Source organism: Poecilia reticulata, linkage group LG21 (genome assembly GCF_000633615.1).
Source record: "Poecilia reticulata strain Guanapo linkage group LG21, Guppy_female_1.0+MT, whole genome shotgun sequence".
Lineage (NCBI taxonomy): Eukaryota > Metazoa > Chordata > Actinopteri > Cyprinodontiformes > Poeciliidae > Poecilia > Poecilia reticulata.
Genome location: NC_024351.1, coordinates 15063582 through 15083728, shown reverse-complemented (window position 1 = coordinate 15083728; position 20147 = coordinate 15063582). Strand labels below are relative to the sequence as shown.

Genomic DNA, 20147 nt, shown 5'->3' with positions numbered 1-20147 from the left:
ACGAGGTCCACAACGGTCAGAGTCAAATCCCAGGGAGAAGATTAAAAAGCCTGCTCGTTTCTCCTTAGCGTTTCGACCTCACATCTTTGTTGCTTTCTTTGTTCGTTTACAGATCAGACATTTCTTATTTACATGAAAACAAATCTTAAAGGCGCAGCTAGCTACAATAAACGGAGGATCAGAATCCTCAGCAGTAGAGAGGAGAACAGGGAACGACAGCTGAGGGTTTATTTTTGAAAACAGCAACATGCTGGACTGGTTTCTACATTATGTAACAAAGAAGCTTTGATTCAGTTCTGATTTGGGTGCGATATTCTTACCCAGGTTGTTCAAGAGAGACAGAAGATGTCAGCTAGAGGACTAGAATTAGACAATTTTACATTTACATACTGAAACTGCTGCTGGGCTCCACCAACAGCAACTCCTCAGGGTTTTTGAAGAAGACTCAGTGAGGCGTTTATAAAATCCAGTTTTGAAGTTGCTTGGTTTCAGCCTGTACATGAAAACGAGTTGTTTGTTGGCAATAAAGAGCTGAGGCAGCACTGCGAAGGAGAAGTGAATTTCTAGTGGCATTCACGTCCAACTTGTTACACGTCTGCCAATGACCGTGGCAGAAGATGTGTGACAGAGTCAGAGCGGTCAGTATAAATCATGGCCACCTTTATATGATTCAATCAAATTTCCTGAAAGTCTAATCTGTATTTACATGTTGATACATTCCGAATGTCTTGTAGGGAGAAGGCTATTTAGTAATGGTGTAAAACTCATTGGAATATAGATGTTTACATTGCAACTAGGGAGAAAAACTGCAAAAAAAACAAAAAAAAAAAAACTTAAATAAGTTACAGTGATGCTGTTTTCTACTTTGCTACACAAACTGGCATTTCTGAAAATACGCTGAGTCAAAATAAAGGTGCATTTTGCAAACTGCACTTTACATCTTTAGAAAAAGTTCATGGTTATCATTTATACCTCCCTAATTAAGGCAGCTATAAAAAACAAAACAACGTTCCCAGATCGCTGTGTAATCGTGTGGAGTCTGTTTTTAAAGTTAGGTCAGAAAACATAGTTTATTCCGTTGATCTGTACTTTAACGTCACACAGAAATGTGCAAAGATTTAAAATAAAACTTAACTCTGTAGATTGACTGTACAACAGCTGTCTTACGTTCTAATACTCTGATTAAGGACTGACTGATTGCTTCGCTGGTGACTGTAATCAGAGACAATCTGCTCGCCGGCGCCTCACAGAAATCAGAAATCAAAGCCTGCAACTTATGCATCTGAGCTTTATGACCTTAAAAAAGTATTAGTCACACCAGACTGTCACCACTAAGAGTTGTATTCTGTTGACGTGAGCATTGTGTGAGTTTAGGTTGTTCTTGGTGACAAAAGCCCAAACAGAAACCAGGAGGCACCAGGAAAAACCTCACTTACCTATATTTCAGAATAAACTCATGTGAGCTTCACTATTTGTTGTGTTTTTTCCTCCTCGCTTGTTTCCTACCTAACGAGATGTTCTGCTCCCTCCTGGTTACCCGTGCTCTATCGAGTTTCGAATCCAAGGAGCGTCGCCGCTGTTGTGCTGCGACGCAATTAGATTACCCGTGACCTCCCTCTCGGATAGACCGACTCACGCCTCCGACTCATCTCTGCGCGCATTTCTTCTCCCTCTGAACCTCGCCGTCTGAGTTTCTCCGAAAACAACCAACCAGAGCCACTTTTTGGGAGACCGCGTGCACCTTTATGCATAAATCAAACAGGTGCACTTAGCTCTAATGACCAACTCCTGCTCAGGGTCATTTGAATCACACGATGCAGACCTTGCTCGCCTTTTCCACGGCTCTTAACAATCACGGGGATAAACCTCGGCTCATTACCGATGATTTGGTTTGGGCGGCCAACAACCAGTAACCACTCAGAAATATGTTTTTCCATCCATTTACGGAGCCTTGCAGAAGTATTCAGTCCTGCTGAACTTTTTCAGCTTTTTGTCACATTAGAACAGCCAACCTAATGTTTTTTCTGATTTGCATTTAATGAGTTCGACCAACACACAAAGTAGTGCATGATTGCCAAGCGGGAGAGAAAGGATATGTAGTTTTTCCAAATTTTACAAATAAAACCTGAAATGTGTGGCCTGCTTTTACACCCAGTTGCCATGAATGAATAATGAATAGAACAACCACTTAGATCCATGATTTCTGCAATTTGTTTGTTCAATTATTGCTTCCCCAGCCACATGTTGTTGTGACCTGGGGCAAGTTGCCTATGGTTACGCGTTTTCAGTCCACTTACTTTATGACCTTTGGGGTAAGCCTTTACCAGCTTTGCTCATTTTTGCCCACTTTGCAACCTAGCTCAATTTCACTTACAAAGGAGTGTGAACACCAATTTTTAAGTCGTTCTACAGATAGCAGATTTAGGTTTGAACTGACTAAACAATTTAAACAAATGAATATGCATTAAATTTCTCAATAAGTTTACCCTGTTGACTGACTAAACAATTTATGAAGAAAACAGGATGTTTAAGATGTTTTCTAAAATAGTTTTCAACACAAAAGTGGAGCAAGAAACGCATATCAGACTACTCCGACAAGCAAATGCACACAAAAAGAAGAAAAAAATGCACAGTTTAAGAAACTGTATTGCAAATAAAACATAAATACTGCATTTCCTAGTATTTTGTAAGGATGAGTTAATCATTTGTATAAAAAATAACAAAATAAAAAAAAAACATGAATTTGCGATGCCATTTTTGAACACTGTAATGAAAATATCAATTATCTTTTTTTTTTTTTTAATCTTTTTCTTCATCACAAAGTTTCCACCTGTGTTTGTGAGATTTAGCATTGTACTTAATAAAAAAATCTACTTCCATTGAGGACAGTGAGGAAATCTAACTAACAAGTCAAATACAACAAGAATGCATAATCTGAACAAATGACACTTGAATGACCTTCCTTCAAAATATTCCATTTGCATAATAGCACACATTAATATTTAAAAAATTTATGTTATTAGATATATTAAGTTCTGGTAAGTCATGGTTGAAACCATGTGTTGTTTTTGTTCCTCTTCACAGCTACGTGCTACTTTGTGTTGGTCGATCACATGGAATCACAATAAAATAAACTACTGGTGTAATTTCAAAGAAAACATCAAGTATCTAGGTCTGCAAACATCAATTAATAGATATTGTTCGATAAAAAATAAATAAATCAGCTACATTTTAGAAAACTAAAGAGTAGTCTACAAAAGTCCTTTCCTCAAAGAAACAGGGCGATTCTTGATGTAACAAGGGCATAAACCCAGGCAGCACAGTTAATGGACAGTGTCCCTAATCACTTCCTGGCCAGCTGCTCTGACCGAGACAGAGGCCAGCGCTGCTCGGCTCATTTAGGCTCACTTTGCATTCGGCAAGTCAGCGTCGCATTTAATTCAGCGAACCAGAAGTCATGCATCCATTTGATTTTCAGTGCAAAACATTTTCAGTGATTGATGTTTTGTAATCAAGAATCATTAATCAGACTATTATTCATTTGGATTGTGTTGGGATTGAATCATATTAGGATCTTAACGTGCAATCAGAGATAATTTAGGTTATAATTTAACCTCAGTGCCTTAATTGCAGACGTGCGTTATGAGTACACATACTTGAGCGCTTGACATGGATCGGACTCTGAGTCAAATCTGCAAACACAAGAACAAACATGGACTGGTAAACAAGGACAAAATGAAGAATAAAAGCATGCACAAGTACAGTAAATACAATGTTATCCTAGAGAGCTGAGTCGTGGTGTTAAGCCTTACAGGTCTCTGAGGGGTAAAAAATAAGTTTGCATGTGTGCATTTTTCTGGGTTGTGGCGCAACGCTAGAAACCAGAAGTAGGTAAGAGCATCCATCATAAAAGGCTGTATGCTGTTTAAAATATGAGAGTACATACAATAAATCTTTGCTTTATATTAAGACTGGTAGAAAGGCGAAAATAAAACGGCACGTGAATTCCAGAAAGTTAAAGGTGGTGGATTGTTTTTATTATCATTTTTGTCAGCAGATCATCTTCTGTTTACACGAATCATCCAACTTTAGTCCTGATGTCAGTCGGCTTATCGCTGCTTGTCAAAGGTCTTTTCTGTGCGTCTCTCTGATAAGGGCACATATGTTTGAGTAAAAATCCTTTTATCTGAATGTTCGATCTCAACTTCTGATACAATGCAAGCCTTTATGACAGCAGTAAAGCTGCCCTTCGTACCCGTTTCGCAAATACATAGGGACCTTATGCTGTTTGACGAGCAGTCGGGATGACGGGTACCTGGAAAATCATTTACGCGACTTATCTCCAACGCCACATACCACACGTGTTCAAGCAGCGTCCTGAACACAAGATACGACGCTGCCTCTTTCGCCTCCAGCGTTGCATCCTTTTCTTTGCTTACTTCACCTTTTCCTCTCAGCTTCCTTCTCCAGCCTTCGTGCCTTAATAATCAACCTTTTCCCACTCTGTCACTCTACCTTTTTTTTTTTTTTGCTGGCAGTTGTCATGGCTACAGAGATGAGAACCAGACAGGCACTTCAACTCTGAACAACAGAAAGAGGTTGCACCGACTTCCATTCATGTTTCACTCGCTTCAGTCTCAAAGCCTCTTCTTCTTTCACACCACTTTAACTTCGTCTCCCCCCACACACACCGGAACTACTTGTATTTTCTCCCTCCCAGACTCTTTCAGGTCCCTTTCGTCATTTATTATGAAGGACGTTCCTTAAACTGTCAGCTCCTTGGGTTATTCAAGAAGTCTATCAAGCAGCTGGCGAGGATGCCGACAGTCAGTTCAATGTGACTGACATCCTGGTGGAGATGCTTGACATAGATTGCTCAACTGATGTGAACTTGCATAAACAATTTCAAGTGAAAAGTATATAAAAAAACTCCTCTAATGTTTAAAATATAGTGCTATTACACAGGGGCTCTAAATATTTTCTACGGTGAAACGCTGAACTCTTCCTGACTTGCGTTTGTTGAATTCTGAAGCTGCTTCTATAAAAGTTACTTTAACTATCTGTAAAGGTTTTATCTGTAGACAGACATGGGGTATATTCTTGGTCTCATTGTACATCAAGGTTTTATAGTTACACTTTTAAAACCAACAATGTTTTCTGTTAAACTGTTTGTATGATTTAAAAGTACTTTAAGTGAGATACCAAAGAAAAATTGAGTCAAGTCTACAGTCTTCTCTCACATACTGTATCTATTACAGTGAAACATTACAAGATATAAGCTCTACAGACAGAACAAACACTCGTTTGGATTATTTGTTGACCTTAAAAGAGCTTTTTGCACAATCAATACCCAAAAAATAATAATCAATAAACTTGGATTGTTTGGAATAGGAGGGGAGGCAGTGAATTTATTAAGACGTTTTTTCTGTGTGAAGCATCTTTTAAAGTTGGGAGGTTCTCCTCTGAATTAATTAATATTTCGTGGCATCCAGCAGGGATGGATGTTTGGCCCAAGTGGGCATCATGGAGACAATATAAGAATACTTATCTGTCCTTAAGCTACTGGTTACCTTGGAACAAAAATGTATTCTGGGCAGACATATAACTAACGTTTTAAGATTAAAACTCTGAAAGTGAAAAACTAACGGGTTAAAATATACAAGAAACTTAACCAGAAGCCTCCATTCTCTATGTACAAATAAAACCCAAACAGGTCATAAACTGTGACTCACCGCATATAAAAGTTCACAGTTTTATCATACTGAACATATTCCAAGTCTAGCATCATAACTACAAAACATTACATCAACTTTTCATTTCCCAAAAGGCGCAATATACATAATTCACTAGGTAGGATATAAAAATGGATCTTTTACACAATTCATTAACTCTGCAAAGCTAGCAGCAACATATTATCATCCGATATTCAAAGGTTATTCCTTTTTAAGAAGGAACTATACAACCAGAGGGGTTTTATAGATTTCAGACGGTTGAGTTTTCTATGCCGTATTTCTGCCTGTGATGTCCAAATCTGGATTGGTCTAACTTAGGTATTCAGGCAATGAAACAATTTAAAATCACATGCTGAACATCTAGATACTTCATTTCTTTCTCAGCATGTAAAAGCATCTAATATGGTAGATTTAAATGGAATACTTAAATAAAAATTCTTATAGCTTTTAAGATGTACTTTGACATTTATACACAACTGTTCTAGATGAACTAAAACTAGAAGTGAAAAAAAAATGCTGGTATTTAGTCAATCACTTCTGTGTAATAAATGTCATGTTTTACTGCCATCTCTTTTACAGACAGTAAACAAATGAGTGATAAAAACAGGTGAGTAGCAAAAATGATATACATAAATACAGATGTATTAATGCTCCTGCATAAACACAGTCATTTTGGCAGACATGAAAAGGTGAAGAACGTAATTACACTTTTACCTTCCTAAAAAAATTAGTACTGCTGTGACACCGTAATAACTCCCGATATGAGCCAGGAGCATAAAATGGAGAACACAAAGAGCAAAGGCTGAGATGTCGCAGGTATAAAGTTTGGAAATTTGGCTGCACATTTTCAGCGTGAGTAACGGGAAGTGGCAGCGCGCGCTGATTTACGTCGTTCTGTGTGCCGCAACCTTTAAACTGCATGAGCTCAAACTCCTGCATTTTCACTCATCTTGTCCTTTATCAGCTCCAGACATCCAGAGGAGTCCATTTTTGGTCAGATCAGTCTGCTGAATGTTAAAGCAGCTTTTTAAATACTTACCACGGTGGATGGAGGTTTTTTTTAATTTTTATAGCAGCTGGTTGTTCCTAAAGTTTATCGTTCCAGCCTATTTGCTACTGGTGACGCTAACCACACACTAAGGCTCGACATGCACAGTCCATGCAGCAGCAAAAGGACCCATAATAATCCAATTAAATACTTAATCATATTCACTGGATTCATGAGACTATCTATAATGTTTATATCCAGCCTCGTAATCTGCTGTGATGACTAATTCTTCCCATTTCAGCAGATTTCCTGAAAGCCTGAGCGGAGGTTTACACGGAACGCTAATAAAGCATATGTGGCACGACGAGATGGAAAAGTAGAAAGAGCAAGGGGCAGATGGAGAGGAGGGGAGGGAGAGGAGAAAGCCACAGAGGAGGAACAGCCAAAATGGAGGTTCGAAACTGAGATACGAGAAGGCTAAGCAGGAGAAAACCAAACTCGAGAAGGGGTGGGGGGTTAATTTGAGGATAGAGGAAGAGCGAGGGGGAGAAACTGGATCCTGAAGATGAGGAAAGAGAAGAGGACAGCAGAGGCAAAGCCGAGGCTCCAGAGCGGGGAGTTAGATTCGCTGATGGCGGAGCAGTTTCCTGAGGAAATACCACAGACTCCTCCAAACCCATGACACTGCCTGCAGCAGAGAATACAAACACTTATTTTTTTTATCGCCGAGCGTATTTGTCAAGCGTTTCAATGAACACGTGACAAAATAAAAACTAAAATATAGTTTCTGACAGGGAAAAAAAAAAAAAAAAAGGCAGCAGCCTTCTCACTCAGGAATAATCCACTTAATGAAACATTTGGCTACAGCTCTAAAGTCTGATCAATAAGCCTAAGAAGAGTTTATAGGCCTGTGGTCTCCAGCCTCAAATGTCACTTGACAAGGCGATGAAAAGCTTGGTAAACTTTCACAATGTCGTGTAGAAAATGACTCGGCAAAGGCAAAAGGAGAACTAAGTCTACAGCACACATCCACGGGGTTTGAAGCGGCCCAATTTCAATGTGTTTCAACTTTTGAAGTACAATAAAATAAAAAAAAGTTGTTTCTGGCAATATCTCCCGTCAAGCAGAACAATGGTACAGAGTGCACTGGGACACACACACACACACACACGTTCTTCTAATCCAACGTGCGAAGACAGTTTTATGAAAAATAAATCCTTCTGCTGACAGTGAACACAATAAAAGCTCCATTGTTCTGCTCACACCTGTAGAAAACAGGATAAAATGAAGCATTTTTTTTATTTTATTTATGCTTCAACTTCTGATGTTTATTGGATTGCCTAGGGAGTAAATGGAAATGCACATTTTTCTGGGGGAAAAAAAAGAAAGATGACACAGGTGGCCATTTCTCTTAAGCAATATTTTGTTTTCAGACGTCACCAGCTATAATGACTGTTGTTTTGCGTCACCAAGTAGTGGGTCATGCAAACCAACAAGTTGTTTGAGAGGTACACCAAAAAAACAGCATTTCTCATCTTATAACCACAGTTAAAGTAACTGTAACTATGCACCTTGGCTGGGCTCCAGTCCAACAATAAGCACGGTGGAGGATCTGTGTTCCTGTGGGCTTGTTGTCCTTCTAAAACCGTGGGAAACCTGATAGATTTCAGGGAATTACAAACTCTACTTCTGAAATGAAGACATAAAAATGTCTAGTCGGCTCTGCCAGGAAGCCACAGCTGGGCTGTCATTGGTCTTTCAGCAGATTAATCATCTAAAACATATGGCCAAATCAGTGCAGAAAAACTCGACTGGACGCACAATCAATATTCTTTCATAGGTAAGTCAATCCCCAGACCTAAATCAGATAAACCAAGGAGAGGAGGGCATAAGGGAGGACGATCTAGACTGATTGCTTGCTCCGACCTTGTGCATAAAGCCTTGATGAATCTGTTGTGCATGGTAGAATCTAAAAGAAGACGGTGCGCCATTGATGTGTGTAACATAAAGGCTTAGTATTGAAGAAAACAAGTTACTAACTCAAAAATACAATTTCATTAGCAAGAACACAAGTCAATCAGCTGTTGTCCACAAATTCACTACAATTCCTTTTAATAAATATTTAAGCTTTAATAGAAGATGGGAGAGATCAACAATTGACTCACTAAAAGGGAAAACTTAAAAAAAAAAAAAGATTAGAAAACAAAGATCAGCCTTTAAAAAGTAGAAAATAGGCAACTTTTTGTAATGATTTTCTTTCCTAGAAGACAAATATCTAAATCTGTCAGCTTGAAAACTGAAGCCGACATCTGAAGCTGTTGTGCATTTATCTTTGTGAACACGGACGAACCCAACGAAACACTCTTAATGCCCTAGTTTGATTTACAACAGCCCTAGACTGCTGCAATCCACCAATCGGCCTATAAGAGTCTATCACAACTCAACTCTAGAGTTTCCAGGACAGTGTTGAGTTTCAGCACTAAATTTTGCTATTGAACTTGAAAAGCCGCAGCTGTAATATATGGTGAAATTCTCTCCAAGAAGCAGGAACAGTCTGACCCGGGCTGCAAAGTATGCTTCATCTAAACAGTGTCTGGGTGAGTAGAAACACTGGCTGTGATCCAGTCAAACACAATCAAACATCAGCGACTCGGAGCACTAAAGAAGTGAACACCGCCTTAAAAAACACACATCCTGGTGTAGCCGTTCATCTTTATAGAAAAACCGCACGTGCGAATCCCACAACACAAATTTAAGGTTACATAAGCTGTAGCGTTTTATGACTCCCTCCCGTCTGTCAGGTTGTGACGAATAAAAGCAGCGAGATGTTTTCTGCTGAGTGGCCAGACTCGAGACTTTCATAAACTTTTTTTTTTTTTTTTTAAAAGAACATGAATAAATAATGTGAATATTTTCAGCCTCTCTGCTGTGACGACGGTGCATGACGGAGTTAACGCTGAGAGGCAAGAGAAAGAAAAGCGGAGACTGGGCATGGAGGATAAAACAGGATGAATTAAAACAGCGCCGCATGCAGCTCGTCCCCCTGCTGCGCTTCCCCCTGCTTCTGTGTTCTCAACTTTCTCTCCTTCCTGCTCACATGCGGTCTCTGCTGACTCCACCTGCACACCTCGAACACAAACAGGCCCGGATTCGACTCAACATTTTCATAACAATGCGGAGGTACAAAAAGCTTTCCTGTTAAAATGAAAAAGAGACGGCGTCCGTCCAAGGACGGATTTGAAGTGCTGTTACGGAGATGATGCAGGTGCACAGCTCACGCCGTGAAGAACCAGGTGAAGATTCCCCTCCCTTCTGCATGTTTCAGACCCGGCGGTGGACCTCTGCGAGGGGAGAGGGGAGCTGCCATCTTAGAGGGCGTTATTAAAATGGATAATTAAAAAAAAAAAAAAAAAGCAAATGTTATGTTTTGCAAGCTGAGCGGGGAAGAAAAGAGGCTTCGAACTCAATTGAAAGATCTTTAAATCATGTTCGACAAAGCAGCGGCATGGCACCTGCTGGGGCCAACGTGAAAGCGGAGAAAAAAAGAACAATATTAATTATTGTGTGAAAGCAGCACAACTCGACTTTAAAGGAAGTTTTATAATCAAAGGGATTAATTATCATATTTTCAGCCAGTTTGTTTGCAGCTTCAGACTTGGCAGGGAGCCTTAAGGGCTGCATTTTAGAAAAAGATGAAAATCTGTTCGGTTTTAATTAAGCTGAAGGGCAGAAACAAAGTTTTTAATATTCAATAAGGGCAGCTTCATCTTTCGGAGTTTTAAACGGAGCGTCGGCAGAGATTCTTGAGACGCGGCTTTAACTCGAACAGTGACCTTGGAAATGTCAGCCAGTTCAATCTGAAGTCCACGCAGGCTCCGCACGGGATGCAACACAATTCCCTCCAGGGAACGTTGATATGGGATGCCAACAAAATCTAATCGATTGCACCAGTAAATGTGCCATATAAGAGAATATATTCCCAGGAGGCAATAAACTAAAAACATGCTCCTGTTTCTTTGTGTTTGAAATCGTTCATTATTTCAAAGCAAAACGCTTTAGGTAAACTGTTTACCAAAACACGTTATTCCGAGAAGTTGCTTTAATTTGATTTATAAATATGATGATTCTAGTAAATAGATTTGATTTTAAAAAGAAAGACCCGGTAGAGCGTATGCACTGACTCTCTTTATTAAAAATATTTTAAATACAAAAAGTACAATTAACTATGACTTGTCTTCACAATACGACGAAGCTCTGTTTCAATTATTCTGTCCTAAACTTTCTTTTGTCATCTTGATGTACCCTTAGTTATCAAGCGTAGCAAAGCTTAAGAATGTATGCAGCACTGGCTTGCCATACTTTGAACTTTGCACTTCGATTAAAAGGAACAGGTGAGTCTTTTAGCACCATCACTGCTACCCAGTTGCTGTTATTGTGGCCAGATTAAGAAAGTATCCTCCTGTACTCATTATCTGTTGTGACTCACAACACACTGCACTAAAAGCACGTGTGCTGCTCTCCTGGAAGAGCATAGCCATCGCCTGCAGCAGATGTATTTGTTGTCTGACTGTGTGAGCATATGTACAGTTAATCCCATTTAAACAGAACTCTCGTCTCAAAAATATTTTAACTGTTCACATATCTACTCCCACCATTCTTTGAGCCCACTCAGGAGAACTGCTGCGATGTTTTTGCAATTAAAATTAAATTACGCAGAGATTTTCAATAGCTGGACAAAAAGGGGCTATAAAATATTAGAAATGTTTCCAAAAGATCCATATTGAAGACGTGGGAATGTTGGATTCGCCACAACGTGAGAATATGTTTATGTGTTTGTCACCTGCAGTGACCGCTAACACCACACTGTGACAGCTTGTCACATTGGTCATGGCTGAACTCGCGCGCAAACACGGTGGAAGCAAACGCACACCCACACGCATGCTTGTGTCTTGAAATGCTCACGAGGGAGGGTGTCGCCGAATCGCAGGGGGGTAGGGGTGAGCATCCGACCCGCAGAACACACACGGAAACACTGAAACACACACGTCTGCTTCCCCGAATGCGCCGGTGTCTTTGTTTCAAAAACACCGTTTCTCTTTAAGGCCGCTCTCTTCGTTTCCCCCTCATTAGTCTTCAGTCCCTGCCTCACCCTTTCCCCGTCGCTCTCTGCTCAGAACTAGGGCACAGTGGCTCCACTGTTTATAGCAATGCAGCTGCAAGCAGAGAATAAAAAAGGGACACAGAGGAGAGAAAACAGCAAGAGAGAGAGAGGGAAGCAGAAAAAAAAGACTCCTGCAAAAGAGCAAACGAGCACCTACACACTCCAAACCTATTTTCAGAATTGGCTTTTCAGCTCAGAGTCAAAGTCTGCATTTATGACTTGATGAGCAACAGGATCTCTCGTACAAGGTGCACGCACAAACATGCATTTTTACAACCACAGATCATTTACTCTTTTCAATACTTCTTGTTTAATCATTACTTCAGCCAGTAGCTCATCGATTTTCTTTAACTACAGAGACGTAGTGCTTTTTTTTTTTTTTTTGCTTCCAGTAGAAATAAAAATGTCAAGCATAAGCACTACGTGTGCAGTCTGGGTGGCTCAATAAAAAATCTATAAAACCCAAAAGCAAGTTGTTTTTTAACAGCCTAAAACCTAGACTAATGCTTTAATTGAATTGAATTTTGGCTTTGTAAACAAAATATATATTAAAAAAATGCTGTTCAAAGCAACGTGTACATAAGGCTTTAGGAAAAAAAATGTATAGGACATTTTTTTGATGTCTACTTAACACAGTCTGAGATGTTCAAGAGTAAACTGCAGAAACAAAACATAGATTTAGAGTTGCCCAGTAGGGACAGCGTAGAGGCAACTGTGACAGCACATCAGTGACACTTTATCTCTATATTTAGCAACTTTTAGACCCGTCTAGCAGCATTTCTTCAAAAAGCGATTAGCAACAAATCTAGTGACTGTTTTTTTCTGTTTTCTTATACTTTTTTTCTGTCATCTTGCCCAATTTAAGTCGTTGGATTCAATATGTAGTTATTACAAAGGCCCTTCATTTTTGTGGTGGTACGCGTGAAGCACAGTCTGCACCGTTAGCTCATTTGCGGATTTCTTTTTTGATATTTCGTTTTCCTTTTTGAATTTCACTGCAATTGTAAAAGCACTTATACAGACATTTAAAAAGAATATCTAAAAGTACAGATGAAAATGGCTTAATTGAATTTTGCTACATTGTTTTGACTGCTATTTTCTCAAAAACGTATAATCAGGTGAATGTGTGCTCCTGTGTACAAAAATCAAACGTGAGGAAAGATGGAGTAATAAATTTGTGCTTCCCATGAGCACATGTCTTGTACAGTACAATTGTCCACTAGAGGGTGCATTGACAATGTCGCTACGTCTTATCGTGAATACACAATTTTCTACTGATTATAATCTTCTAACGAAATTATGACAATTATCATTCACTAAGTAAATTGTAACATTGTCTAGGAAAAAGGTCATTTTACAGGAAGTGATATTTTCATTCATTCATAAATAAATATGTTTCACTTTGAAGATCTAAATGTTAATGATCCTGAAGCAATTCTTTTAGTGCCCGAGGAAATGAGCTAACGGTACGGATCGTGGATCTGGGACATGTGGTGTAATCACAGGCACCATTAAGTATCTTCTGGGTTGTTAGTTGTCCTTTCAACTATTTTTACAATCTGTGAACTAATAAAAATACAACAAAAAAAAAACAAATTTGACATGTGGGTTTGCTTAACTGGTCTCAAGTTGTTCAGTATCAAGTTACTTATAATTATTCTGACAATGAAGCTGAATATCTACGAGAAGACAATTGTATTCACATAATTTTGTACAAGAAGCAGATCAAGTTTCTTAGTCTGTTTCTGTGGGCAAACAACAAATAAGTAGAAACTAATTAAATGCTCCCAACGTGTACCAGTTAAACTCATCGACTGCAATATACGCTGGCACCACATTCACAAGTCACCGACAAAAAGCCTCACTTCATTTGTCTCCCCCCAAAAAAAACAGTAATGCAAAAATGTTTTAATCAAACCACAAGCTGCTCCACTAATTACCCCCTGGAGCTCATTTAAATTACGCCTAATAGACATTCCTCTTCATCATCGCTGTCATCTGGTGAGAAATTCAGATTTTTACTTTCACTTTACATCTAAACTTTCATTTAACCGCACTGATTTTGTATAAAACGAGTTACATACCTATTTTTGTGTTTTTATTTTTCTTAGAAGGTTGTGGTGGTCTAGATGTGGAGAAATCAGATCGAACTGTGCCCCATGACTGCACACAAAAGGATGATAAATATTTTCTACATCGCTCTGGGGTTAAGAGCGAGAGACTTGGAAATTGTTCCCTGTTTGCAGATAAAATCCATGTTCTCAGTCTTCTTCAGTCAGAGCTTAAGAGTTAAATGAAAAAAAAACAAAAAAAAAACGATTTTCTAAAATCAATTCAGAGCCAGTAATGTTCAATACGTAGTAACTCTAATCTTTAAGATGCGTACACACAGAATTTTTAATCCTGAAACTGTCAAAAACTGAGGTATATTTAGTCTACTTTTTAAGAATTTTAAAGTTACTGCTACACCAAAATAGATAGGAGACATAAAAAAGATAAGACAAAGAAGACCTCAACCATTTTCACTCATCAACACTGTGACTATGGTACGTGGCTTTTAAATTTGTAAATTTAATTTGTTGGTCACTTCGCAACAGTTTTATTGGACTGAAAAGAAAAATTAACCTACTGGACAAAATAAAAAATAAATCCATAAACCTGTCACTGTTAGAGTTGAGAATGCAGCATAAAGTTTAGTAATCTTAACAAACGATGCCAAACTCATGCTTTAAATGTCTCTGCAAAAACACAGTGTTGCTGCTGTTTCTCTGACTCATTTAAACAGTCATTAAATTTCACACTCTTACGATAAGAAGTGTAATGTAGTATTGTTATAAAATAAGTGAACAATGTGGCTTATGATAAAACAAAAATCACAGGTTTCTCACTCAAACCTCGTTTGGTTGAGCTGCTTGTGTGAAGGCATATATAAAAACTGCTAATAAGTTTCAACATGTGACTGAAAACAATGCACTCTTTATCACAGCAGCTGTGATTCGTATAGTAACTGGTGTAAAGCAGTAGATCTGAGAAAGGATTAGTTGAATTTTTAGAGAAATATTTATTTTGCTACGCTCTATCCTTGGTCAAAATAAGTGCTACTTTTTGTAATTGTTTATTTATGTATATATATGTATGTATGTGTCACATGGCACAATTTAGTCTATATGTCAGATTGGATCATCTTGTGTTTATAGGTATAATTTTTGCATATACATGTCCTGGTGTTAGTTCTATTATGACTGTCATTTCATCCTATTTTGTATTATGTAAAGCAGCACTGAAAAGCTTCTTTTAAAAAATAAAAAAAAAGTCTTCAGTGAGTAGATCTCTTCAGTCTGTCGGTGAGAAATGGATTGATTAAACACCAGAATATCACCTTGAGCTCATCAGAGACTTGAATGGCATCAACACACTCACACAGAGCTCAGATCACAGAGTTAATGTGCAGCATCCCCCTGTCAGCTCTCCACAGTTTGTTTTCTTCAAAAGAAAGATGCCGAACCGCCACAAAGGCTTTTTGATCATGAATGAATCTATTGAGCAAACAAGTGTTGATTTTATAAGTATATCCCTGCTCTGTTTGGCTCGTGTGAGCAAGGACACACATGCAATTATCAACCTGCTGCTGCTGCTCAACAGTTGGTAGAAATTGATAAAGAACGACATGAAACACATCCACAAAGAATGTGGGAGAAAAACGGAATGATTTTCTGTCTTTTGGGGAGCTTTTCTTTTAATATTTTGGGGATTTTACATTTAACGTCCAGGATAAACTATTTAATCAGGGAAACATCAATGCAGCCTAATGAATACAATGTCAAGCTCTAAATATGACCACGTTTGGGAAAAAGGGGGTTACTATGAGAATCAAAAATCCCATAAAAAGACAAGTATTTACTTAAAGCGGAGATGTGGTTAAATAAAGGTATTAATGGAAAAATGGTAAGGCTGAATAATGACCTTTTATTTACTACAATCTACAACCCGAGACTGCTAACAAATTCAATTACACGGCCCCCAGTCACTCTTTCACAGGCACTCCTCCTCCTTAGGTCACCGCACAAACATGCATGTTGCTGTGCACACACATGTGGAGCGCTGACATGACGAAACGCACATCTCTCCACGGTGCATGCACGCAGTCTATTCCCGCAGACAGCACCATTGAGAATATCAATCCAACTGTCTCCTCCAACAACACACGCCCACGCATGAAGACGGGGAGCCGGAGACACTTACTGATTTTCTCCTCCGCTTGGGAGAAAGGGAAGCAGCACAGCTGACCCATGGCGCCTCCTTTCCTCTTCTCCCGCTCCCCTCTCCCAGCTGCAGCCCCTGTTTTTCCTCAGCTCCTCGTTCTATGACAGACGGAGAGAGACGGCGTCCTGCTTCTTCCCGATTTTATTTGTTCTGTATAGCACTGATTTTTACACCCTCAGAAAGGGCAGACAGACCCGGTGAAGATGGAGGCAATAACAACAAACCCAAAAGAAACCAAAAAAAAAAAACAAAAACAAAAAGCCTCCCTTTCTCTTGTGCAGCCAAAAGAAGCCAGAGCAAGACAGCAGATGCTGGGAGGAAAAAAAAAAATGAACGAGTGGCTCCTTGCTCCTGCTCTACTTTGCGCTGACACGGGGAGGAGGGGTGTGTGCATCAGAAAGAGGGAGGAAGAGAGAAAGAGAGAATGGAAGAGCTGGAGTGTGAGGGCGTAGGAGACTAAAAGAATATTTTTATTTTTTTGCATTTGAAGTGGCGAACGCGGAGGAGGAGCATGTGTGAGTAAGATAAAAATTGCATGTGTGTTTAAGTAGACTAGGACAGAGGAGGTGGGATGTAGCATGGGAGTGTTTGTGCCGACAGCACGCTTCTCAGTGTGGCTGGCATGTGAGCGAGGGAAAGGGAGTGACAGCATATATGGGGAGACAGCAGACACTACTGTGGAAGAGTGTGTGTGTGCATGTGTGTGCGTGTGTGGAGGGGGAGGGGGACTTACAAGCTCCGCCTCCTAATCACAGCCGGCAGCTGCAGCTCTCCACTGCTTTCGACTGTCTTATTTATGAGACCTACATCTATATCTTTCTGCATTCAAATGCATCTTAAATAGATTCAGTAATGGTTAGAAACGGTCAGAAGACAAGGCTAATAATGTTTGGCAAAATTCAATATGAACTTAAATGCTAAAATAATAAAAAAAAATAAATAAAAATAAATGCCATAGAGAACCTAAACACCCGACTCAGAGGTTAAGACAAAGTTAAATGCATCAACATAACTTTGGACTCCTTGTCCGAAGTCTATCAAAAACGTACGGGTGAATCTGACTGCTTTACTTTCTAAATAATTCCTCCTAGAGTTGAGACACAGGGCATTGCTGTGGCAGCTACAAATCTTTGAGCTGTACTCACTGACACAAATCTAGCTGAAAATCGACCGCTGTGTCGACAACATGAGGCTCCTTTCAGGTTGGACGTCAACAGACATCCTGGCTGATTCAGAAGGAAATAGACTAAATAAAACACCACCATTTCTGCCCGGCATTCAATTCAGTCCTGAACAATCAGAACAAAAGTAATTTACTTCCAATGTACTTTATTGTCTAAAATCATATTTATTACATCCCATTTATCAGAGTTATGTCCAATTTTGTGAATATTCACACGAAATACCTACATTTATGTCCATCCTATGCCCTATATCCAACCCACGTTATTTATTCATACATTGGATCCCTGCTAATATTGTGATGGCCTCTAAAAATGCAAACAACCGCCAGTTTTAAGTGTTCAAACACAAAATGTACTTTAATACACTTTATACGTGCAGTGGAAACTGAGTGCTATCGCAGAAGCTAACATCTACAGTCTTTCTTATTTCCGCTCTTGGTGTACAGCCACGGAAAATGGATTGAACTCCTTAAATATTGCTCCTGTGTATTTCAGCTTCCCAAGTTGTATTTTCTTCTGAATATTTCAGATATGCTCTACAAAAAAAAGAAATAACATAAAATAAAAAAAAAATAGGCTCACTATACGCATGGGGAAATAACTGGAGTAAACAAGCCGGGTAGATTTTACTTGTCATTTAAGGAAGGTGTGTTGTCATAAATGCTGAACTTAACCAGTTCATGTTAGTCCGCTAATTTAAAAACTAATGTTTGAATCTGTGATAAACACTTGGATGTGCAAGCATTTCTTTACTTTTGGTCGTGAGACAGAAGAGTATAAAAATGACAAAAATAAACGGATGCTTTAGGTTTAATGGGTTTCTTTATTATGAGTGTCATTTCTCACAGTAGTAAGAAATAAAATAATCCAACGTTATTGATGTTGGTTTTTGGAATTGCACCTGTGTTTCAGCTGAAGAGAGAAAACTAGAGTTTCGGTTAAGGGGTTTGTAGAGCAGCCTAATAAATAATGACTGACATAGCGAGGGTAACGACATGAATTGCTGTTCATAATTTGTCGGCGTGTGAAATGTCTGCACTGGGACCTTTTAAGAGCCGTTAAAAAGACGAATAGAGCTTAAGAAACAACGAAAGCACATAGAAAGATGTATTTCTTTATCTTGCTGAATGGGACCATTTTTTGCTGCTACTCCCTTTTTGAGAGAGCAAAAATCAACGCAGTGGTAACACTGTGTTTTTATTGTTCTCATGATCTTTCCATTTGGCACCAATACGAAGCAGATTGCAAATCTAATGTGTTCATTAGATTCATAATAATTTTTATTAAAAATAATTTTAAAAAGTAAAATACTTAGAATGAAACCAGGCACTGTCAGATGAAAGCATGACAAAAAATTTATGTTTATAGCTAATGTTTACTTAGAGGCCTTTTTAATTACATTTAAAAGGGCTGTACAGTGGAATGACTCAGAGGTCATTCCACTATGCATCAGAATATGCAAGAAAAAAAAACTAGGTTTGCTTTATTTCATGAAGAATATGATGAAAAAGATAATTCATTCGGTAAAGTGTGAACTGAACAGCCAGACAGCCGGAGCTTAGAGGGCAATGCACATGCTTACAGAGTCAAGGCTGTGGTTGGCAGATTGAAGAGCCGAGTTGAAGAGCTCGCCCTGTGGGTGGCTGGAGAACATGCGCACAATCAAATAACCCAAGGCACTAGCCGTACAGCGAATACCATTTCAGAATCAACTTCATCACCCCGGTTTGCACACACCAACAAGGAGTAAAACTTCGGTTCCACTTCACCCTTAATACACAGACATTGAAGTTCAAATATAGGCAATTTGGTGACAAACAAAAAGCAATTGCATTCATGTGTACAGCATTATAAAAAAAAAAAAAGATAAGTCAAAGTTGAATTAGTGTAAATATTAATTGTACTGATCCAAGCACTCTGTTAAGTGTTTACCAGAAAGTGTCTGCGGTGGATAGTTTTAGTAAAAATCACCGTGTAGCGTCGACTCAAAGGTGAAAGTCTAAACTTTCGAATGTGTGATTTCTGAAAAGATGTTGGTTCCACATACAGCAAGCAAGATGCTCATTACAGCTGTTGGGGATTGGTTTGCTTTTCTATAACTCCACAGTTTTTACAGAGCCATGCAGAAACACTGGTGGTATCGACCATAGACATAATAATATGGCAGCCATCTTGGAGCGGTACTCCCTCCTACTTTGCTCAATCAAAACAGCAGAAGATGCCTCAGCACTGAGGGATATTGTTGTTCTGATCGATAGACTATTGATGTGAGGGCTCAACGAACAACATTTCACAAGTAAGATGGACATATTATTGTGTATATATTGTGATTGGAATATTACTTTACTGTATTCATGTCCACTGGCGAGATACCAGCTAATATTAGCTACAGTGCTTGGTGTAATACGGGTTCAGCCCCGCTATGAAGGCTAACTGAGATTCTGTAAATCTAAAAAAATTAATTATTCTCCAACATTGACTTAGATTATCTGACACAAGAGCATATATTAGAAATGAAACAATATAACACATATTATAAAACTTATATTATGTGTTATAACATTCACCAGCAAAGTTTACACAGGTGGTAAAGACTATTATTTATATGTAATTCTTTCACTAGTAAAATACATCCCAAATCTTCCGTTTTTGTTTTGAAAGTTTCATAAAGACACAATGTGAGGAAGAAGAGGGAGATAAAGAGAGACAGATTCAATGCATAAATCTCACATCGGATTTTGGACTCAATCTCAGCTGCTGAATCACTGAAGCTAGAACTCGACAACTGAAAAACACACACACACACATATATATATATA

At 38.8% G+C, this 20147-nt stretch overlaps 1 protein-coding gene across 3 annotated transcripts in view; it reads right to left on the bottom strand.

Annotated features, from left to right (window-relative positions):
* akap7 (A-kinase anchoring protein 7) overlaps positions 1–20147 on the bottom strand; it is a 51185-nt gene that overhangs the window by 6813 nt on the left and 24225 nt on the right. For 2 of the 3 annotated variants that reach the window (XM_008398105.2, XM_008398106.2), the window contains exon 10: positions 3657–3692. The exons of the other annotated variant lie outside the window; for it this stretch is intronic. In XM_008398105.2, the coding sequence (XP_008396327.1) occupies positions 3657–3692 (36 nt within the window). The remainder of the gene's footprint in view (positions 1–3656; positions 3693–20147) is intronic. 3 annotated transcript variants of the gene reach the window in all.